The 25,046-nt window shown below is 39.1% G+C and overlaps 1 protein-coding gene across 1 annotated transcript in view; it reads right to left on the reverse strand.

The window, feature by feature from the left end:
- Positions 1-25,046, reverse strand: part of LOC124798960 (lysosomal acid glucosylceramidase-like) — a 129,181-nt gene that overhangs the window by 90,931 nt on the left and 13,204 nt on the right. Inside the window, exons 2-3 of the mRNA XM_047262494.1 lie at positions 23,912-24,065; positions 9,209-9,369 (exon numbers count right to left, since the gene is read on the reverse strand). Of these exons, the coding sequence (XP_047118450.1) occupies positions 9,209-9,369; positions 23,912-24,065 (315 nt within the window). The remainder of the gene's footprint in view (positions 1-9,208; positions 9,370-23,911; positions 24,066-25,046) is intronic.

Genomic DNA, 25,046 nt, shown 5'->3' on the forward strand with positions numbered 1-25,046 from the left:
GTATATACGTGCACATTACCTAACTAGTTCATTTGTAAATTGCATTTAGCTCTGTTTATTAATGTACCATATCCTTTATTCCATTCTGATGTAAACCCTGAATACTTCATTTTTCAATATAGAGAGGCAAAACACACACCGTGTGATGTGAGGAAGGTCTTGATCAGCATACTTTGTACATAAAACACTGTTTCAGGATTCAATGTGAAAGCTAGACAGGAAGTTACCTATCCATTGGAGTGTGTGATGAGTAATATAGGGAGGAATCTGAAAGATGTGTGTGGGTCCCCTCCCACACTCCTGTATGGCTGCACTCTTGTTGGTCCAGTCGACTTTGAAAAGATCTTAGGTGCTGGGTAATGTACTCAGGCATCTGTCAACTACATCAGTCTTGTGACTGACATTTGTAAATTGTTAGCCAAGAAATTATCCTATATGCATAATTCTTGTTTTTATACAAATTTCAAGGAAGTATTTGTTTAGAAACGAAGTCATTGTTGTGGACAGTGTTATTCCACATTATTTCAAGTAGGAGGATTAACTTCCCAGTACATTATGTAATTTTAAATCTTGTTTGACTTAGGTACAATCTTGTGGAAGGTTAGCGAGACCTATAAACTGGTGTAATCAATATTCTTGTAGTTAATATGTTATGTATCAGATACATCTGTACATTTGAATTCTACTTTATGGTAGTTAATATGCTTGCACTTGTGGTATTTACTATGTTTGTAGGAACAATGTTTCACTTTTGTATTATGTTCATTTACATTAGGTTATTATGGCAACATTTTTCTATAATATTTTATTATCCATTTTTACGTAACATTAAGAGACACTTAAACAGCATTAATTGCAATGCTGAAAGAGACTTAAAGATTACACTACATTAGATCATTCTGTATGAAGCTAGATATGTTAGAGCAACTTCATGTGAATTTTGTCCATAATTTTGGAAATTATCACTATATGTTAATTTGCCATTTCTCAACTCAGGTTTCACACTTATTCGGACTATAGACAAATTGTAAGCAAGAAGGACTCTGTTTGTTGTAATCAGAAATTTGTCAGATACTGTTTATTTCATTCCATACCTTTTGAATTTTTTTGTAAGCTAACCTATACTTATGTTCATAGGGAAGTGATGATCATACAACCTAAAATTTTCTTGTGATTTCAGAATTTAACTTTGACAATCTGTATTCTATCTTTTGGCATCATTTTGTACACCATTTGGCAAACCTCATAGTAGGTCACAAAATATTGTAAACACACTGTTTCCATATTATTATTCCATATTATTGTCAACAGTATTTTTCAATACCAGTATTATTTTTCGGATTTTGGACAGTTCAGTATTAACTCAGTTGCTTTTCTGAAAACTTTCATATAATTTTATACACATTACATTGTATTTCAAGCTAAAATTTATGGAAAGGAATGATTTTATAAAATATTTTAGTTTGGATGTTATAAATATTTGAAATTACGAAATATTTGTCACAATTAAAATTTTTATTATTAGACCATCTGACGCTGTTTATTATGTTTATTTCTGGATTCATTTATAAAATAATAATATAAATTAATAGAAATTCATTTGTCAAGAAAATTTGTAAACCGTCTGGAATATTGTTATTATCGCAGAGTGAAGCAGCAGTGGACATGCCTCTGATGTGACCAGACATGTTTTTGTATTTAGGATTAACAATGTAATTTCAGATTTGTTAACGTGAAAATTCAAAAGACATTGTTATATAGATAAATGTGAGAGAATAAAATTAACATGAAAACAAAAAATACAGTGCACACTTACTTCAAACTTATTGTCAATTGGAACCATGATAACCTATAATGTCAAAAATTTCAACTTCAAGAATCAGCACCTAGATGTGAAGAACAAGAGCCAATTGTGAGAAGGAAGATGAGTAAAAAGTTTACTGTAAATCTCACTCCTCTCAGAATCTATTAAAAGACTTAACCATAAAGACAATGACAATCAACAAATGATGTGAGGAAGGGGTAGATTACAATACCATCAGGACTAGGCTGTGTGCAAAAAAATGTCCCCATATTGCCACACGAACTCTGGCAAATTGTCTTCCTTGAGGAGGACAAGTGTACCTGGCTGTAGATTGTCTTTTGCTTGCTGCTGCTGCTGTGATAGGGTAGTCCTTTGACCATCATTCTCACTTATGCTGCTGATACTGCTGGATGAACTGCCATCTCAAAAACCTGGATGATGCCTCTGAATGCAAGCCTGGCTCTGAGGCTCTTATCAAGATTTCAGAGTTCACTCGTAAGAACATGGTGTGGAGTAAGATACAAGAATGCACCTGGGTTATCAGGAAGTTGTATAATGGGCTGGGAATTCAAACACATGTCAATTTGAGTTAGAAGTGTGTATAATTCTTCAAACATCAACACTTGGTTGGCCACAGCTCTCTTTAAATGTGTCTGGATGCATTCTATACATGTTTCCCATAGTCCGCCAAAATGCAGAGTGTGATATGCAATAAAATGCCACCCAATAAAATGCCACAATATCCCACTCTGTAATGCATAGTTCTGGATTTCTATAGAATGAAACTGAGAGCTGAACAGTTTATGCAGTTCACTCAGCTCATTCCTTGTTGCCATGAACGTCTTCCCATTGTCACTGTAAATATTTATGCAAGTGCTCTGCAGTGAAATAAATCTTCAAGGAGCTTGGGATTGAGCTTGGAAAGACAGATCAGTGACAAGCTCATTGTGTATCGCCTTTGTTGTCATGCAAACCAACAATACAGTGTAAACCTTTGCTCTAGTTACACCACTGTTTCCACTGTTCATTGCACATACTTGACCTCTGCAATCAACCCACAATTAACAGAAGGTCTGCTTTGTTCTACATGGAAAGACGGGATTCGTCCCTTGAGTTGGGTTGCAGTGGTTGCCTTCAAGCAGTAGCAAGGAAGGCACTTGTGAATTATTTGCCTAATTACAGGTCTTCCGCCATCTGAGGCTTGCTAATAGGAGTTGAGGTTCTGCATGCAACATTAATATACATGACTACTAATTTAGTTACATGATGCTTAGGAAGAAGAATTATGGGGTGCTTCTGACTATAAGAAGCTGCTGACTGTCCCAGTTTGTAACCCATGTTTAATCACCATTCCTTGTCCAGAAAGAGATGAAGCAAGATAAGTTTGCTTTCCTTGGAGACTGTTTGATCATATTGTATTTCTTCAGTATCCTTGTAATAGTGTTGCTGTCACATCATATGAATGAATGCCTTTGCTTCTGTGGTGAAGTTCTCCTGCTCGTAACTTTCCTCTTAATGATTTTTCTCAAAATTCTCCTAACATAATTGCTGTTCCTCCATGTGCACAGCACAGCCTTCATTTCTTCTTGCTGCCAGAACCACTGGACGTGACTGAGTGAGGAGGTATCTTTACTAACATAGTCAAACCAAATGACGTGTCTTGTAAGGTTGGGTGGTTCTCTCCAGTTAGCTGACCAAGTATCTATACTTTAAAAAAAGGTCAGTGGACCCAGCAGATGAATATCACAAGTTTTACTGAATGATGGACCTTTTAATGTTATGTGCTTAGGAAGCTGCCAGATGGAGATTTCAAGGGGTGCTGTTGGGACTGGCCCTCTTATATGAGGCAGTAATGCTGAGACAGCATGTGTTTGGTAGTTAGCAAATCTTGAGGAAAAAATACACGTCACAAACATGCAACGACTCTGTGATTTGAACATCACTGATACCACTTACTGGTATTGGATGCCAGCTGAGCTGTAATCCCATTCAGTTTGCTAAGCTGCTAGTTATGTCAAGAAGTGCTCCACATTGGAACATCTTCCCATTCTTCTTGGCATTGTTTACAAGAGCAGTTGATAATAGTACTTCTGCATTTTGGAGGTTGTGTTTAACTGTGCAGTATGTTTTCTGTTGTGGTATCACAACTACAGGTGACTTGTTCCTTGTGCAGAAGCGTAGTGTGGTCTTGTTACAAATGCGGCAGCTGCCGGCCTGGTATTCCTTCTACCTATGTTTCGTGCCATGCCAGACAATGAACCACAGCTTTTGTCTGTTCATAAAGTTTATTCTTCTTGCAACATGCCTCTGTTTGAACTTAGGAAGCCTACTTATTCTTTGAGTCGAATAACAGAATTCACATTTGGGGGCAGTGGTGAGAAATGTTTGTCAAAAATTGTACCCTTCTGCATTAGTAAGCATGGCTTGCTAATGGGACTGCTGCAGCATTTTGTCCAAATAAATAAGCTCTAACATCTGGCAGCTGATTTCTAGACATGCAGCCAGATTTTTCAGATGAGGAAATGTGGTGACTACTGTTTTAGATTTTCACTATTTCCTCAGATTCACACTATTGTGACCCAGAAAAATATGTGACACAAGTACCTCATGCAATTTAATGTCAAGCAGCATGACCTCAATCATGTTCAGATTTCTCATTAGCTGGCTAATTAATGTCCATGAGTCCTTAGCGGACTCAGTTTTGATGATAGCAGATTCAGAAGTTCTTTTGTGTGCAAATCAACAATTGTTATGGGATTATTACAGTTTTGAATAAGCAGATCCCATGCAATCCTGAAGTTACTTTCTGCAACCACTGAGTTTTCGTTCAGCTTACAAGCTTCACCATAATCACATGACAACAAATAATAGTACCATTGTAAAATAGTTAAGGACGCATTGCTAATAACTAGCAAATTCTGCAATACCACCATAAAATTTTGGCAACAAAATTGCTTGGAGCTTTATTTCATGTGCATTGCATGAACTTCCAGGATGAGGGGGTAAGACAACTTTGACTTGAGTAATGTCATTATTTTTCATTCAAAATTTAAGCACAAGTCTTCAAATGACTCCCTATCTGCATCATGTGATCCTTCCAGTCATTATTCTCTAACCATCTCAGAATGCCATTGTACTCATCTTTACTTGTATTTAGCAATGGCTGTCTTAGTCTAACGTAATTGCAGTTTGATCCTTCCTGAAAGCTGTTAACAAATGTGGAGGGTCTAGTCACTCATGCCTCAATCACACTATTATGTTAATTATACTTTATTTTTTGACAGGATCCATAATTAAAAATATCAGCACACAGGATAACATGTTAAGTAAATAGAGCCAGACTGCTTACAGAGTAGGAGAACAGTACCGATGGTGCACTGACAGGGCTGCAGCTGCTGGTGGCTTTGGCAATGGATGGCTTACTGGTGTTATGTTGTCAGAACTGTCAGTCAACAATGTCTCCGGGCTTGAGACGCACTTTACAACATGGTTCTTGTGGAATTTGTGCCCCAGTGACTGAAGAGCTCTACTGCAGATGTACCTCACTCTTGATATGTGGGAGGAACTTATAACACATGCTAATCTGAGAGAATCACACACAAAGCCACAAAAGCTGATGGTCGCAGTTTGTGGTAGGTACAAATCAAAGCGCAACATACTCTTTGTGATGGAACACTTCTGAATAGTTTCATTTGTTTCCATTGTGCCCAGAGGACCGAATTGTAGGCATCCACAAGATGTGTGGTAATTGTGTGATGCCTTGCTCTTTCCTCAATCTATACTAATGCATAAACTCTTTGCAAAGGAAAATAAAATTACATTGTTGTTAATAGTGTATATTTGAGACTACATTGTGAGACATAGTTATAGGTGTGTCTAAGTCACTTGGCTGTCACAGTCAGTCTCTCCGCCCTCTGCCGTCATCTGGCCATCCTATTGTGTGGAAAGCCAGATAGAAATTCTTACTTGCAATGAGTGTCTGGTCACTGCTATGCCCTCTCAATGGCACCTTGCACCAACACAGAACAAACAAAAAAGGGAAAAGTCAGAGTGCAAATGCAGCTTTGTAACAAGAAAGGAAGTAGAGAAGATGAGTGCTTTCTCAAGAAGAAACTAAGTGTGCAAGCTGCAGACAATGTTGTTGAACTTCATTGCTGTTTCTCTATGAATGAGCGCACTCCAAAGTTTTGTGACCAACAGTTTTTGGTACATACCCAGTGGCTGCACACCACACATGTGCAAAAGTCCAAAATTAATCACAAATGTGACAGAAACACAAGTGAATTTAGGGCTACGAAAGTAACAGATGAAGGTGACATACACAGCACATCTGCTGTCAGTGGTTCCATCTCCATAACAATGAAGAACACTTTAAATGTGGCAAAGGTTGTGGCCAAAAAGCACACATGTGGCACTTGAGAGGTAACTGGTTTCATTTACAGGAAAATGGTGCAAAGGCATGTGTCTTTTCGAAGCCAAAAGTTACAAAAAGTGATACGCAAAACTGCCATGCTCAATTAGACCACCTGAATTCATGAGATATGATCAAAATGCTCAAAAACAAGTCTGTGACATGTCTGAAATTCAGTGATGTCAGTATCTGGAATCACTATGTCCACTCCATACACTGAATGAGAAGGGAACTGAAACAAACTTATGAAGTTAGTCCACTCTGATACCTGAGAACCAAACAGAGAAAGATCTCAAGGTGGTGCAAAATTTTTTGTGACCACAGCAGATGGTGTGAAGTCTATTTGCTTCAACATAAATGAGAAGTTGTCAACAAATTTGCTGAATTTCAAGTTAGCAACAGGAAACAAATTGCAGTTATCTAATATAAAGGAGAAACATCTTTTGTTTCCCTGCTTCAGAGTAACAATTTTCCTGCTAACTGTACTGTTACTTTTAGCCTGACTAGGTACAAATGTGTGTTAAGAGTTTTAAATACTTAATTATTAATTAGTTTCTGACATCTTCCTTACTTTGTCAATATATTTGATGACTTGTTCCACATCTCAGCACACCCTACCTGAGGTTATGTTTCATGAAACATGATTCATGAGTTAATGCTTGAACAAGTAGAATATAGTACACATGAACAACACTCCTCTTTTCTCACTTAAGATAACAAACATCACATATTATCCAAACAATGCAAAGACATATTAGCAAAATGTAGTCCATATAATGCTAACTGATTGTTTTTCTTATTGTTTGTGTTACCTTTTTTGATGTTTTACTTTAAAATTCAGAGTCAGGTTCTTTATTGCTGTTGACCTCATGCACTGAAACAAGCTTTACATTGATGACATGATGCAACAGCAATCACTGTACTAATCACATATGTTTTATTTATCCTATATTAACCAGCTCTACAAAATAACTATCATAAATCAGAAACTCAATTTGTACATTACAAGCATCAAATAATTCTCTTAAACTGTAAACTGGATTGTCTATTTACCAATTTTACAATTTACTTTTAAAATTGTTGACACATACGTTGAGTTCATAATGTGGTAATTCATTAAAAAATTTCAGGCACCTCACTTTGTGAGTATTGCCCTTTCTGTCAGCCTATGCCTAGGAATGTCTATACATTTTTTGTTTCTGGTGTCATAACAGTGCATATTCTCTCTGGTGTTAAGCTCTGTTATGTTGTTTTCAACGTGTATTAATGATGCATAGATATAAAGATTTATCACTGTCAATACTCTGATCTTACTGAATAAAGGATGGCAGTGCTCCTTTGGATTTATCTTATACATTATTAATAGAACCTATTTCTGATTCAGTAGTACATCACTGGCATGACATGAGTGACCCTATAGCAACAGCTCCTAAGGTGTGAGAGATTGAAAAAGTCCAAAGTAACTTGTCTAAAGATATTTATTACTCACTAGATCAGCTAATTTCCGTATGAGACAGGACACCCATGAAATCTCTTTGCAGATATGGTTAATGTGGGGTTGCCAGTTTATTTCGGAATCAATATATATTCCCAACAGTTTTACAGATTTTGATTTTACATATATAGCTAGTCTCAGCTGCAGATGCTGAATTTTTTCTGGTTTGTAGATGATAGTCAGTTTAGAGAAAAAGAAAGTGTCCTGTGATTTCTGGTGAAACCTTTGTTGTGACCTGTGGTAATTAAAGTTGTATCATTTTCATATCAGATAACTTACTGAAGTCCAACATAACATGGCAAATCATTAATTGCAACAATGAAGATGGTCCAAGGACAGAATCATGGGGTACACTAGACATGACTTTCTTCGAGGTAAAATGCCTAGTTTGAACTGACACAAAATGTCTCCTGCTATTTAGATGAGAATCAATTATTTATAAAGGTGTATTGAGAATGAGATTTTCACTCTGCAGCGGAGTGTGTGCCAATATGAAACTTCCTGACAGATTAAAACTGTGTGCCGGACTGAGACTCGAACTCAGGACCTTTGCCTTTCACGGGCAAGTGCTCTACCATCTGAGCCACCCAAGAACAACTTATGCCCCATCCTCACAGCCTTACTTCTGCCATTACCTTGTCTCTTACTTTCCAAACTTCACAGAAGCTCTCCTGCAAACCTTGCAGATCTAGCACTCCTGGAAGAAAGGATATGTGGAGACATGGCTTAGCCACAGCCTGGGGGATGTTTCCAGAATGAGATTTTCACTCTGCATCAGAGTGTGCACTGTTTTAATCTGCCAGGAAGTTTCATATCAGCGCACAATACGCTGCATAGTGAAAATCTCATTCTGAAAACATCCCCCAGGCTGTGGCTAAACCACGTCTCCGTGTATCCTTTCTTCAAGGAGCACTAGTTCTGCAAGGTTTGCAGGAGAGCTTCTATGAAGTTTGGAAAGTAGGAGACGAGGTAGTGGTGGAAGTAAGGCTGTGAGGATGGGGCGTGAGTTGTGCTTGGGTGGCTCAGATGGTAGAGCACTTGCCTGTGAAAGGCAAAGGCCCTGAGTTCGAGTCTCAGTCCAGCACACAGTTTTAATCTGCCAGGAAGTTTCTATAATGGTGTATTATTTATTCCATGATATTGTAGTCTGGCTAGTAAGATGTGAAAGGATATACAGTCAAATGTCTTACTCAAATCAAATAGCACAAGAGAGCTATTATTTTCAAATGCAGTTAATGTCTGATTAACAATTTCAAAGACTTTTTCTTGTAAAAAACCATGCTGTCTATTACAAAGAAGGTCATGATTTTCTAAGCAGTTATTGAGCTGTATGTGAAAAATAGCCAGTAGCTGTCTACAATTTTTGAGTTTGAAAATTTTGAAGCTATGCTAAGACAAAATTTTCAATTTATCAGATTGCGTTAATAATATAACTCCCACAAGTTTCTCTTTAGCTGTAATGCAAAATTTTATAATTACTGAATTGGGGGGTACTGACTTTATATGGTAATCAGCCCATGTCTGGTAATATTGGTCCAGAAGAAGAGAAGAACCTGTGAACTCATAATTTGTTTTCATCCATATGGGAGGACTCCATGCTGCTGCTTTCAATTTCAAGTTTTGGTTCGTCAGATTCCGGGCCCATTTAATCAAAGGCATCTGTGAAATATAACACCACATAAATTAATTCATATGTCAACAGTTTATTGCAGTACAATTCTATCAAAAAATTGTTTCCTTTTCTCTTAATTACAGCAATAACCTGTATTGTTTTTGTATTCGACAATACTTGCGGCTTTAATATAAAATGTCAGCTGATGACTTTGTCAGTATTATGCAGCTATTACATCTCAGATGTTAGCCACTACATGATAAGAATGAAGGGAGAATATGCAATAATAAGGGGTCATGAATATGATTATAGTACTAGTTCAGGAAGAGTGTGTAAACTCGTGAAAACTCACTTGGATGGTATAAGATGTAACACATTTTAGTCCTTAGCTTTCTGTCATAACCAAGGCAATGAAAAGCAAAGGCAGTCAAGAGTAAAGGCAACCAACGGTAAAGGCTACCAAAAGTTAAGGCTACCAGGTATTAAAACTAATCTAGGTAATCTTGAGTTAGGCATCTAGAAGTAACAGATCCCAAAGTTGCCTTGGTGATGTAGGATTAAGGCAACCCAGGGTTAGGGCAAAGCAAAGGACATGGAATATTAGCTGAACAGCGTGGATTTTGTCTTGATAACACATTATAAGATGAGCATCAATGAAAGTAAAACAAGGGTAATGGATTGCAGTCAAATTATGTCAGACAGTGCTGAAGGAATTAGGTTAGGAAATGAAACACTAAAAGTTGTAGATGAGTTTTGTTATTTGGGCAGTAAAGCAACTGACAGTAGCCACAGAAGACAGGATATAAGATGCACACTGGCTATAGGGTGAAAAGTGCTTCTGGAAAAGAGGTATTTGTTAATATCTAATATAAATTTAAGTGTTAGAAAATCTTTTCTGGAGTATTTTTCTGGAGTGTAGCTTTGTATAGAAGCGAAACACGGATGATAAGCAGTTCAGACAAAGAGAATAGAGGCTTTTGAAATGTTTTGCTACAAAAAAAATGCTGAAGATTAGCTGAATAGATCAAGCAGCTAACAGTGAGGTATCAAATCAAATTCCAGAAAAAATAAATTCATGGGACAGTTTGACTAAAAGAAGTGATCAGTTGATAGGACACTTCCTGACACATGAACAAATCATCAGTTTGGTAATGGAGTGAAGTTCTGGGGATAGAATATGAAGATAGAGGCCAAGGGATGAATACAATAAGCAGATTCAGATAGATGTGGGTTGCAGTGGTTATTTGGAGATGAAAAGGCTGGCAGAGGATGGAGTAGAATGGAAAGGTGCTTGAAACCACTGTCTGGAATAAAGGACACTACAAAAATGCACCACCACAATTTTTCAGTGCTACTGAGAAAAGTAACGAAGCTGCCACAACTGCTGAAAAAGGCCACGGTGAGCAGGAATTAGACCTAAAACCATTGCATTAGATTTCCACATGATGAGCCACCCCAGAGGCCAGCAATGCAGTAACATCATTATGGCAGATAGACTGGGCACTTGCAGGCTGGTTACTGCACCTCCAAGTGGAGGGTTTGTTTTATGCATTTCTTGTGGCGAAACAGCAAAACAATTCCAGAGGACCACCTTCACAACCTCAAGCTTTTGTACTAGAGGTTGGCAGAAAAAGGACTCAAATGCACCATACGCAAATGTTTTTTCATGCAACTATCCTTGACATATTGGGGCTCAAACCTTCAGCAAAGGGATGTGCATCAATGAAGGATGATGTGCTCGTAACCTGTATGGAATTTATGTCTAACATTGCATCTAACATTTTCTAGCAAATTACAATGCTATCTTGACTGTTACCTGGTGAAGCAGCCTGGTGGCTATCCTTCACTGCACATTCTTGGATAGTCTGCACCTACTGCTGGCACATGTGCTGCTGAGGCCCCTCATTTTCAAGTGGGCAACATAATGTGGGCCTGCAAGTCAGACACCACCCAACTTAGGTCCACAGAATGATTTCTATCCACCGTAGGTCCTCGAAGTTTAGTATGGCTTCTGCCCAAGGACTTTGGTGGAACTGACAAAATCTGCCCTCCTGATCAGCAGGTGCTGGTATCTCCATCCCTGACAGACCCTCCAGTTAAATAGGGGCTTATGCATCTTGCACAGTCTGTCATCCTGCATTGACCTACTACAGCAATGCCAACCACCTCCCTCGATTGCAGCTGTTTCACCAGGTCATGCACCACTTTAGTCTCCTCCACTGACAGTCACTGCTAGGGAGGAAGAGGGGTGGGAGGGGGGAGGGGGGACTGAGGGAGATTACCACTTGATACCACTATGGAGACCAGATAGATGGTGAAATGTTACTGTTGGCTGTTGTATCGCTGTTAGCCAGAGGGCACTGGTCACTAGGTGTACACTCTGATGGAACGACACCAGAATCTGATGTATAAGTCAGCCCTAGAACAGTTATGATGTCATCTGTGGAGTGCACAGCAGGTGTTTTACTCGCTTGGCTCAGGTTCTAATATTGTGGATTCTGTTCATCATAGGCAGAAATTTGAGACAGCGCAGAATGGACTTTACTTTCATACACTGACTTAAGTTAGCCTGCACTGTCTTCCAAGGAGCATCCTGCATATATCTCTTGTTGTATATGAATTGAGGCAAGCTCGTGCTAGTTTATATGCAATTCACTTTTGCAAAACTAATTATGTAACACATTGTGTCAAAATCAATCAACTTACTTTCAGTGCATGAGCAGTTTACTACAGTGGCTGTCTAGCACTCCAAAAGAACAGAAAAACAATAAAGTCCCTATGCAGTCTTGTGTAAAAGGTATGTACGCATTTGTGATTAGTCTTGTGTCTTTAGCACCACATATTGTATACAATATTTTCCAGCAGACTGCAAGAAATGTCTGTAATAAACTGCTTGTGCTCTATTGAGTAGATTGACTAAGTTGAAACCTGTCACAGCATTTTATGGTCACAGTTTAAGGTTGACAATCAGTCACACAGAATAAATAGTTCCTCAGTAAAATGAATGTTCTGTAGGATTTTTGTTGGGGTAGCTATGCCAACCAAACACTAATTGAACAGACATGCACTGTTGTGTATATGCAATTTTAATTCACTTTATTTTTACACCTTATAAAATCTAGGTATATAGCAAAAGCATGCAATCCCCAACTGAACAAAAATAAAATACAAAAATATTTCACACACATTTAGTCAATTGTTTGTTTGTGATTGCTGCTTTTTTCAGGTCACTACATCAGACCCCCTCCACCACCACCCTATTTTGAACCCTGGAGCCCAAGGGATATTATGAACCTTGTGTCTGACTGATCTACCAGCTCTGGTTACTGCCACTAATGCCATTAGATTGGTGTCTGCAGTTACATGAACTCTTGCATTGGCTTCTCTTCCACTGCCCAACCCAAGGCCTTTGTAAGGTGTGTGGTGTGGGGGGCAGGGGGTTGGGACAAGGTAACCATAAAACATATCTGGAGAGACCAGAGGCTTCCACTCTATTGAACCCTTTTCAAAGTTGCAGACTTCAGACATTCGATAGATACTATTTCCTCACAATTGTTCCACCATATCTTGAAGGTGTTTGTTCTCTTCTTGATTCTTCCTGATGACTTAGAATGGTCCAGTGTATGTGAGCTTTAATGGAACAGGGCCATATTCTTTTGTAGATATTTCCCAACCTCAGTAGATTTCTCTGTCCGTGGTAACAGCTGAAGCTTTTCGGAGAGTAATTAGCTTGCGATCTGACATTTTCACCATAGACCAGCTTGGCTGTAGAGTAGCCTACATCTTCCTCCAAGTCCATAAATCCAGATAAACTAGCAGTAAAGACACTATCAAATGCTCACCTCTGCATATGAGTGCACCCTTCAAGGTTCGATAAAGAGGCTCCACCACCCTGTTACTTGCGGTATGGTAATTGGTCATTCTAATGTAGGAGGAACCACAGAGCCATAGTATTTCATAGAATAACATTGACTCAGACTGTCTGCCCCCATCTACAGTAATCAGTTGGGCAACCTCATATTGGGAATTCCAGCCTTTAACCAACGCTCAGACCACAGTTATTGCTGCAATATCTGTAATTGGGAAAGCCTCCGGCAGTCATGTAAAACTGTCCACTACAGTCAGCAGATAACAATAGTTATTGGAGTAAGGCAGTGGTCCAGCCTGGTCCACATGCACTTGTGAGAAATGTGCTGTAGGCATAACTGTGGTGCTGAGTGGTGCTGACACATGCCTACCAAATTTGTATAATTGGTATCTAGTACATACAAGCCTGGGTTCACTTGTGGCAGTCTTTGTTCATTCCTGGCCAGACTACCTTCTTTGTTGACAATCTAACCATGGCCTCACCCCAGGGTGAGATACATTATGGGGTGCTTAAAAAACTGGTTGGTAACATTGTTGTGGTATGAAAGCTTGCAGCAGGTTGAGAGACATGTTGGACCATAATGAAACATTGAGCTCTGGAAGTGAATTTGTGACAAAACAATGCCAGACTTTCTGTGCTCCAGTGCTGAATGTAGCTCTGGGTCTTCAGATATATGTTCATCAATGCTCTTTCATGGGACACTTTTACACAACCAAAGCATTGTGAGAGAGACTCAACCACCACATTACTGTTTCCATTGATGTGACATACATCCATCATGAACAGTGAAATATATTTAGTACATCTGCACTGCCTCAATGTTCTGTGAGTGGTTTCCAGGGAGAAAAATGACATGAGAAGATCAAGATCCATTCCTGTTTGGTGTCAGAAGTGTTTTATTACCACATATATAGCATAAGATCTCTATTAACAGTCCTAAATTTTTGCTGTGCCATTATTAGTGACTGAGAAGAAGAATGCCAAAAGCTGCCACACCCTGTTGACTAATTGTTGCAAAGTGTCTCCCACAGCAACTTGTCTTGCGTCCACTGTTGTGGCCATATGTGTGTTATATTGCAGGTGAGTTGAGTAGCACTGCCTGTGCAGCATAGTCGTTAGCAGAACTGAATGCCATCAACTCTCTGTACTCCATTTTAATTTTCTGTTTCCTGCTCTACACTTTCATTTTAATAATTCTGAGAGTGGTGCCAGCAGTACCAAAGCTTTTTGTATGTGGTGTCTATAAAAAACTGACCATCCCAAGGAAATGCTGCAAGTCTCTGAAAGTTTTGAAAGTGGCACATTTTGAACATTATCTACCCTTTCCAGCAAAGAGATGATGCCATTAAATGATGCCTCCAACTCCAGAAATTTGACACTGCTTTTACTCAATACACATTTCTCCCTGATTATGTTCATTCCCATATAGGCTGAGACACTTGAATAATTGCCGAAGGTGTTCCTCCTGTTGTTCTAATGACTCCAAAAATACTAAGATATCATCCATCCATTAAGTAGCAAAAAAGAAACTTGAGGTCCCTAGGAACTTGGTGTACAATTCGCTGCCAGATCTGTGCACCACTAATTAAACAACACAGAAAGAAATGGTACTCATAAAAGCTGAATAGAGTAGTGATAGCTGTCTTCTTTATGTCTGCTGATGTGACTGGTATTTGAAGATATGGGCTGGTGCAATCAATGACACTGACGGCTTTTCCCACTGCTATTGCATAGTTAAAGTCCACCTCATGAGGTATAGGGTACCTGTCTGATACCATTCTGGCATTCAGTACATGGTAATTGCCACATAGGCACCATGTGTCATAGCATTTCAATACCATGTATAAAGGTGATGCCCACTGGTTCTCTGAAAGTGCCATTACTCCTTGAATTTCTTTATTGATATCCACTCTGGCTGCAGTGAACTTTCCCAGTCTTCAGTGTTGTGGTTTAGCTACATCCAAATTCCAGTCAATGTATGGAAGAAGTGCATTGTCTTTGGACCCTTCTTGTCTTTTGCTTGCTTCACAATGGAACCTCAGGAAATTTGTCAATAATGTTGTCCATGTTATGGCAGTACTGTGTTGATGCTTATTTTGCTATGGGAGAAGTGTGCCACTGTGTATGTCCACCACCAGTTGGAAATTGTGCAAGAAATCTGCCCCCAGAATGGATTCTCTAAGATTCGCCATAATGAATGTTCACAGAAACTGTCTGTTCAAACAAGTATCCAATAGCACTTTCTCTTTCCCCAATGTCTTGATAAATGAGTTATTAGCAGCCGTTGCAACTGTTAATCTTTGTGATCATGTGACATCATCTGCTTTGAAACTGTGTTCCAGTAGCACACTGATGTCAGCACCACCGTTGACCAAAAAATGGGGAACTAATACCTTGTCCATCACAAAAAGCTTTGTGAATTTTTTAATGCTTTCGTAAAATCTATTCTCTATAGTTGTTGGCACTATGTGTGTGAGGCCCCTAAATTCATATGGAATTCCAGGCAGATCTCCTCAAAACTCAGATCCTCACAACCGGGCACAGTTTATGCAGTGATGTCTCATTTGTATTGCACTAGTACCCACCATGGGTTCAAATTTTGTCAAGTGTCTGCGGGTTTTATCATGCCCAGAGATGAAACTTGATGCTTTTGCATGAGCTGCAGTTAAGTTTGAGGCTTTGTTTGTGGCTGTTGAAGCTGGAGACAGTTGTGACTCAAACTGGTTTGTTGCAACCATTGCAAAGGAAGGGATTCTGAGTAACAAGCCATTCATGTAAATCTCCGTGCGTTGTGCACCCAAGTGCATGCTGCAGGCATTTACTGTTTCAGACATCAGCTGATGAACTGGCAGGGTAGACTCAGCAGGGAAATGATAGGATGGGAAACATTTATGAGCTGGTGGAGGAATTTTGGTGTTCACAAGGAGCCACACACTTTTGCTCCCTAACACTAAAGCATTGGTGGTATCAGCCCATCCATACTTGTCCTGTGATCCTGTTGACTGTTAAGTGTATGATGCCATCTGTTTCTTTTTTTTTGTCATCAGAATGTTATGCTTTATTTTTGTAGTGCCACAAATTGTGTGCTGAGCAGTGTGATGCCCTCCATCAGCTGATCTGTAGCTGTTGCTGGTGTGCTGTTCGGGATGCTTGGATTGGGGCTGCTGGTTGGCTGCACCCCTAGCATGGACAGTTCAGAGCCATCCGTCATGTTGACTCTTGCTATGGCAGTACCAACATTAATCTGAATGCAACCTGCAATGTTTACCACCTTATTTACTAACATGCTGGAAGGCCATTCTGTACTCATGGCAAGAACAATCCACATATGTTTTGGAAGCCTTTTTAGCAAGAGATCTGTAACAAATTTCCTGATAACAAATCAGAAATCACTAATGATGTCTATTCTTGCAATAGCTGCTTGGGGAATCTATTTTCCAATTAATCATCTGTTATTAAGCATTCCATCGTTGCTTCGGGTACTGAAGGGATGTCCTACCTTGTGATTGGAGGTGCTGTTTGCATGGGAAGCTGGATTGTAAAAGTACTTGCTGTTGCATGTGCCAACAGCTGCTGTGCTGCATTTGCATCCTCTAGACTGATGCTGTCGCTCTCATGTAGGTTATTCATACTTCATGTTCTTGCTCGGGTGATCACAATAGGATTTTCATTGGTGTAGTCATATAAACCAAGCAGCAACTGAACAGGCACACACCACTGGGATATGCACTTTTGATTCCTTATAAAATCTAGGTAGAGTGTGTTTCACAACTGAACAAAGACAAAAATATTTCACACACACTTAGACACTTAGTCACTTGTCTCTTCATGACCACTGTTCAATTCTCAGTTTGCTACAGATGTATTTTTTTTTTCTTTTGAGTCATGTAATGTACACACACACACACACACACACACACACACACACACACATAGCTGTCAGCTGAATTAGGGACACCTGCCTACCTACAAGCATGTAGGCATGCAGCAGCTACAGGGTGTTTCAAAAATGACCGGTATATTTGAAACGGCAATAAAAACTAAACGAGCAGCGATAGAAATACACCATTTGTTGCAATATGCTTGGGACAACAGTACATTTTCAGGCGGACAAACTTTCGAAATTACAGTAGTTACAATTTTCAACAACAGATGGCGCTGCAAGTGATGTGAAAGATATAGAAGACAACGCAGTCTGTGGGTGCGCCATTCTGTACGTCGTCTTTCTGCTGTAAGCGTGTGCTGTTCACAACATGCAAGTGTGCTGTAGACAACATGGTTTATTCCTTAGAACAGAGGATTTTTCTGGTGTTGAACTTCCACTGCCTAGAACACAGTGTTGTTGCAACAAGACGAAGTTTTCAACGGAGGTTTAATGTAACCAAAGGACCAAAAAGCGATACAATAAAGGATCTGTTTGAAAAATTTCAACGGACTGGGAACGTGACGGATGAACGTGCTGGAAAGGTAGGGCGACCGCGTACGGCAACCACAGAGGGCAACGCACAGCTAGTGCAGCAGGTGATCCAACAGCAGCCTCGGGTTTCCGTTCGCCGTGTTGCAGCTGCGGTCCAAATGACTCCAACGTCCACGTATTGTCTCATGCGCCAGAGTTTACACCTCTATCCATACAAAATTCGAATGCGGCAACCCCTCAGCGCCGCTACCATTGCTGCACGAGAGACATTCGCTAACGATATAGTGCACAGGATTGATGACGGCGACATGCATGTGGGCAGCATTTGGTTTACTGACGAAGCTTATTTTTACCTGGATGGCTTCATCAATAAACAAAACTGGCGCATATGGGGAACCGAAAAGCCCCATGTTGCAGTCCCATCGTCCCTGCATCCTCAAAAAGTACTGGTCTGGGCCACCATTTCTTCCAAAGGAATCATTGGCCCATTTTTCAGATCCGAAACGATTACTGCATCACGCTATCTGGACATTCTTCATGAATTTGTGGCGGTACAAACTGCCTTAGACGACACTGCGAACACCTCATGGTTTATGCGAGATGGTGCCCGGCCACATCGCACGGCCGACGTCTTTAATTTCCTGAATGAATATTTCGATGATCGTGTGATTGCTTTGGGCTATCCGAAACATACAGGAGGCGGCGTGGATTTGCCTCCCTATTCGCCAGACGTGAACCCCTGTGACTTCTTTCTGTGGGGACACTTGAAAGACCAGGTGTATCGCCAGAATCCAGAAACAATTGAACAGCTGAAGCAGTACATCTCATCTGCATGTGAAGCCATTCCGCCAGACACGTTGTCAAAGGTTTCGGGTAATTTCATTCAGAGACTACGCCATATTATTGCTACGCATGGTGGATATGTGGAAAATATCATACTATAGAGTTTCCCAGACTGCAGCGCCATCTGTTGTTGAAAATTGTAACTACTGTAATTTCGAAAGTTTTCCCAAGCATATTGCAACAAACGGTGTATTTCTATCGCTGCTCATTTAGTTTTTATTGCCGTTTCAAATATACCGGTCATTTTTTAAACACCCTGTACTTTTGTTCTGATGACGATGCTCTTAGTAATGATCCACTAAGATGTTGAAAGCTTTTGGAAACCACCCCAATGCATGATGAGTAAATTAAACTCCCTTTCAGAAATTATAGAGTTTGTTAACAGCTGAGTAAAGAGGGCACAAATCTCGTTTGATGGTGCCCCAGATATATTCAATAGGAGTGTTGTTGCTTGGCTTGGTAGGGCCATACAAGTGCCCCCATTGTTCAGTAGACATTCCTCACCCCATTCACAATTCATATCATGTCAAGTGTTGTGCTGTATCCCTGAATGTAGCTACAGAGTGTTGTAGGCAAACAAATGGAAGACAATGATTCAACAAAAGGTTTCTGTATCATCTGCTAAAGACAGACAATGACAGATGGACAAAAGGAACAGTTTTATCCAATGTTAACACTGTTGACACAAAAATACCTCCACCACTATGCTGGAAAGTGCACTGTCACCAAAAGAAATGTATTGTTCTATGCCTGTTTGGTTTTCATTGTGCTCACACCTTTCCAGCAGTGTATCCAATTGTGTAGTACAATTCATGAAACCAGATGAGTTTTTCATATGCTTTGATCATCCATCAGCAGACTTTCTGTACTCATGTTAACCTCTGTGCTGTATGAAAAGTTTTCAGTCGAGATAGACATTGTTGCCTATGGAGTTTGACTCTGAGTTTGGTTGTTTTTCCCACATCAATATACCAGTACTCATGGAACATACTCAATGTAATGAAATGTAAAAAGCCCTGTGCCTGCACAGTCTTGGAGATCATGCATCTTATAGCAAATATTTGGCTGCAGTAGTGTACTGGTACTGCACACCATTTTCATCCAGCATCCAGCTATTAAATGACAGCCAGTAGAAGGTCTGAACATATCTCAGGCAAATGTCTCAAGAAGAATCCACAGATAATCATTTCATACCACCTGTGCCACAACTTTTTTTAGTTATACATTGTGTGTGAAAAAATTCTATATCTCAATTCTGACAATGATACAAATATTGATACATTCAAACCAACTCACATGTCACAAAACCAGGAGTTAACAGTTTCAGGACCTGAAGATTGTTTATAATAACCTTAATTCAGTCACAGAAAGTAATGGAAGTATACAATTATCAAATTTAATTGCATAAAATAGCGTTAATTGCCGGTGAGTCCAGTCAAAAGTTTACTGCTTGTTGATTGTTAACAAAAAATGTATTATATAAGCTGGAAATGTTACCATCCTTTGAAGAAGTGGATACTGAATACAAACTCAAGAAAGATAATACAATAAATGGTAGAATAAGAAGAAACCAAAATAACAGATTGAGAAAAGATATGATGAAATTTTCCATAAGTGTGCTGGGACCAATAGTCACATACAATAGAGCTATAGAGATTAGGTTAGATTAGATTCAGTTTTCATTCCACAGATCCAAAAATGAGATGATTCTCATGGATGTGGAACATGTCAGAAAGTATAACATACAAAACATGAAACATTTGAATATAATACTTACTACCCCAAACATTTGTCAGGAGATTGTCAAAATAGGTGAACCCAATAAAATAAACTGGAGATGCTAATATTTATAGGATCAATACACTGTCAGAAGGAAACATTGTTATGCACTTTTAATAAAATAGATAAAATACTTAATCTTGACTGTTGTGACCAAGTGCTGTCACAATTGAAATCTAACAGACAGTTTTACTTATGTTCATATAACAATCGCTATAAAGATATTAATCTATAGAGTAGAAGGAGTTGCCTGTAAAAAAATCTTTCAAACTCTGATTAAACCATTCTTTATCTGAAACCAAGTTTTTAATGGTTGCTAGCAATTTACTGAAAATGTGTGTTCCTGAATGTTGGACCTGTTTTTGGATCAAGGTAAGTGATTTTAGGTCTTAATGTAGATTGTTCTTATTCTTTGTGTTGGTACTTTTGGTTGGGAGTAGAGATCTATTACTTGCAACAAATTTCATCACATAAAAGGCAAAATGACCCACAACAACAGATCAGAGTGTCTGGGGGGGGATCACATTCAGAATGCATTACACGATGTGTGCCTTCAATACAGCTACATTTGTAAGCATTTTTGAAGTATTTGGTGAAAATAGCAACTGAGTGCTGTATTGAGTAGCATAAAGGATGTTTTCAAAGCTGCTGTATTTTTCATGGAAAATGCATGTACATAAATTCTGTGAAGTCCAAAATGGCACAAGGACACCAATAAATTTAAAAGAGGACATTAAGCTCTTCAAGAGCAAATAGCCAGGCTAGCCAATAATTGTACATCTTCTTGTAAACAAAGGAGACAATGTTGAGAGGAAAGATGAAGCAGATGTATCAGTAAGAACGTATCAGTGAGAAGCTGGAGTTGAAAATATACAGTGTATCCATAAGTAAATTTCCAGTTTCAGAATGCTGTCGAAAGAGAACCACTGCTCAGAATGATGTCAAATTTGACCATCACGGTATTGGTTCAGGGAGAAAAATCAAGAGAAAAAATATCTTAACAAAAATTTTATCAATAGATAGTGCTATAAGCATTTTAACATAAAAGGTGTTGGCTGCAATTGACAGACAGATGAGATGGAATACAATGGCTATGGCTTGAGTTGCCCATTACACCATCTGTACTGTTCAATGTGCGTGACTGCACAACTTTGGCAGTCAACAGTTGTGGCACTGTTAGTCAGGTAAGCCCACGCACTGTAGGAAGGCCGTACCACGTCAGATATGAAAAATCAATTTTGAATTGTCCTGGGGTGAAAAATCACATAAAAGGCCAAATGACCCACAACAACAGATCAGAGTGAAATTAAAATTATATATGAATACCTTCAGCTGCTGACAGGGGTTGATGTATATCAACAGGGACAGGTGAAAATGTGTGCTCCGACCTGGACTTGAACCCAGGATCTCCTGCTTACATGGTAGACTCTCTATCCATCTGAGCCACTGAGGGCACAGAGGATAGTGCAACTGCTGGGACCACTCACATACGCCTCCTGCAAGACCCACATCCTCACTTAATTGTCCACACTCTACATTCATAGTGTCCCTACCCAACACACTCATTACAGGTAACAGAACCGGCAGGACTCATCTCTCCAAAAAAATATAGCCCTTCAATAAAAAAGGCCATCAACCTGTGCCACCGAGTCACGTTTGCAGAATGAAGTGTTACTGCTGATGTGAGTGCAGATTTTTCATTGCCAATATTCTGCAGTTCTGCATACTGACATGTCCTTGGAAATGGGCTTTGTCTGTCCAAATAATGTTCCATGGCCATTCATTGTCCACTTCCATGTGGACAGGAAGTTCCAGAGTGAATGTTTGTCTTGCTGGCAGGTCAGCAGGAAGCAACTTCTGAACCTGGGTACTTTTATGCGGATAATAGTGCAGGATGTTTTGCAGAATTTTATACACTATGCTTGCGGGCATGTCCAATGTGCAGGCAATTCCCTGTGTGATGTTTGTTTGGACACAATTGCTCAACCCTTACTGCAGTGCTGTGGCCACATCTTTGATGGACATCAGATCAACTGCTTTCCACCCTCTGCCACGTTGCACTTCAAAAGAACCTGTCTTTCTGATTTCTGTAATCATTTTTCCAGACATTTAGGAGGCATTGGGCCAATGTCTTTTTTTCACACCCCTGAGTGTCTGGAACTTCTGCAGGACTACTGCTGCACAGTCACTGCTCTTGTAAAAGAGCTCTACGAGAAGTGCACAATCTTTATCGCAGACAGTCATGTTCCACAGGAACAGCAGTGTGTCGTGCATCTATTGTTGTGCTTATTTTGATGCTAACAGCAGCTTCTATTGGTCAAATTGTTGTTCTTTTTGTTCATTCCATGACATTCCCCCTGCATCAATAATATGCTGTGGTCCTCTTTCTACAGCATTTTGAAACTAGAATTTTAATTACTGATGCCCATATATTGCCAAGGTGCTTAATGAAGCTAACATTTGCAACTGAAAAGCCTGTAGTAAATAGTTCTGTACAGACTATCAGATTTGTTCAGGCTTGTGCTCATTAAGAATCATTCAAATTTTTGGAAACTCAAACTGAGTGACAAGGTAGGTTTACCACTATGACAGTTTCTAGGAATGACTGTGTTTACTGATGGTGACTTCCACCACCAGATACTGTGCACAGTATCAGAGCATTTGTGGCAATATCATGTGATGAAATTCCAAGCTCATTCCCAATTTCAAAACCAGTTTTACTTATAGACAAGATGTTTCCAGTTAAAACTAACTCTGCTTAAATTTCAAGAGTTTATTAAGTCAAATTTCAAGTGTTTATTAAGTCTTATGTTTGTATTGCACCTAGTAAAGTAAATTTATTCAAAACATAACAAACAAAATTCTGTATCTTCCTTTGCCATTGTCATTTTTGCATTCAGTTGAATTACTGCTAACATCTGATGAAAGTTAGAATTAATTTTATAGTTACATTAATTCTGTATTGTCCCATTTATATATGTCAGTGCTGAGTAACAGGCAAACAGTGTGCTAAGGCTACAGTGCTTAATCAGGTGGAAAGATTAAGAGTTACAAAGTAATAACCCTGTGAATTAATTTTCAATATGTCAATAATTCTACCAGCCCCTCCCAATGTTAGCAGTTTGTAGATGTAGCAATAAATGAACATAGATTATGTAATAAATTAATACCACAGGGAGAAGAATAGTTACAGGCATTTTAAGCCAAGTCAAATGTGTGTATCTCTAGGAAAAAAAGCCTCTACCCTATTGTGGCACAACAGAAAGCAAAAGTGGTTTATCTGTATCTTGTAGGTAGGCAGAACAGCTAAGACTTCTGCTGCACTACTGAGTTGTGCACACCTGTATTTCAAAAATGTGTAGTTGAACTGGGATCTCAAAACTATCTCGAAATCAGTATCGGTTTCTAATTGTCTAACAGACTCTCCCAAATGCATGGATGTTGCATGGTGATGACTGCAACAGGGTTTAATGATGTGATTATAACTAATTTATGAAGTCATGGTAAATTAGCTTTTAATGAAAACAAACCTACTAAAAGTCATCCCCATCAATCCCCAAGGTCCTGTCCATTACAACACTAGTGGACAAGTTGACTTATTGACTGAACATTTTATGTTTGACATATATATGAATTACAAAGGGAAAAATGGAACTGAATAATTGTATAAAACAATTGTTACCTTAAGATTGTAGTCCTCCCATGTCAAATTAAATTTTGTAAGCTGTGTATCGTTTTCATGATCATCATATGTGTAACCACGTACAGAAAAGTCACATCCACCTATTGGCACTCTTCCCAGATTCAAGTTGATACCAGTGGATGTGAAATAAGACCTGTAAGTAAATTAATCTATAATTGCTGCAAGGATTTAATGAATAACATTAGACAATATGTGAGATTACATTGAGTTTCCCAGTGAGCTGAACTAATTCGCTGTCCTCAGGTTTCAAGTTACTATTTTCATTCTCTTTCCCTTGTTTATTCTTATTTTACTCAGTTTGTTATCAATTATGTTTGTTTATATACTTTTTCCTCTCACAAAAGCCTTTATTCACGATATAATTTTGAGTATTTTGCCTTTTTAACACGTTTTTCTAGGTCACTTCCTTGTCTGTTTGGTACAAATTTTGCAGTTGGTTTTAAATTAGCTTAATGATTGGCTAGAGACTTGAAACTTTCAGCATAGCTCAGAAATGGATCACAACACAATATTAAATCACTTTCTAGTGTGATATGGTGGAGGGTACTTTTTGTACTACTGCTATTTCCCCCTTTTCCTGCTCCAGTCATGAATATTTTGTAGTAAGACCAATTGATGGTAAGCCCCCATGTTGTTGTTGTTGTGGTCTTCAGTCCTGAGACTGGTTTGATGCAGCTCTCCATACTACCCTATCCTGTGCAAGTTTCTTCATCTCCCAGTACCTACTGCAACCTACATCCTTCTGAATCTGCTTAGTGTATTCATCTTTTGGTCTCCCTCTACGATTTTTACCCTCCACACTGCCCTCCAATGCTAAATTTGTGATCCCTTGATGCCTCAGAACATGTCCTACCAACCTGTCTCTTCTTCTCGTCAATTTGTGCCACAGACTCCTCTTCTCCCCAATTCTATTCAATACCTCCTCATTAGTTATGTGGTCTATCCATCTAATCTTCAGCATTCTTCTGTAGCACCACATTTCAAAAGCTTCTATTCTCTTCCTGTCCAAACTATTTATCGTCCATGTTTCACTTCCATACATGGCTACACTCCATAAAAATACTTTCAGAAACGACTTCCTGACACTTAAATCTATACTCGATGTTAACAAATT

The sequence above is a fragment of the Schistocerca piceifrons genome, chromosome 5 (genome assembly GCF_021461385.2).
Source record: "Schistocerca piceifrons isolate TAMUIC-IGC-003096 chromosome 5, iqSchPice1.1, whole genome shotgun sequence".
Lineage (NCBI taxonomy): Eukaryota > Metazoa > Arthropoda > Insecta > Orthoptera > Acrididae > Schistocerca > Schistocerca piceifrons.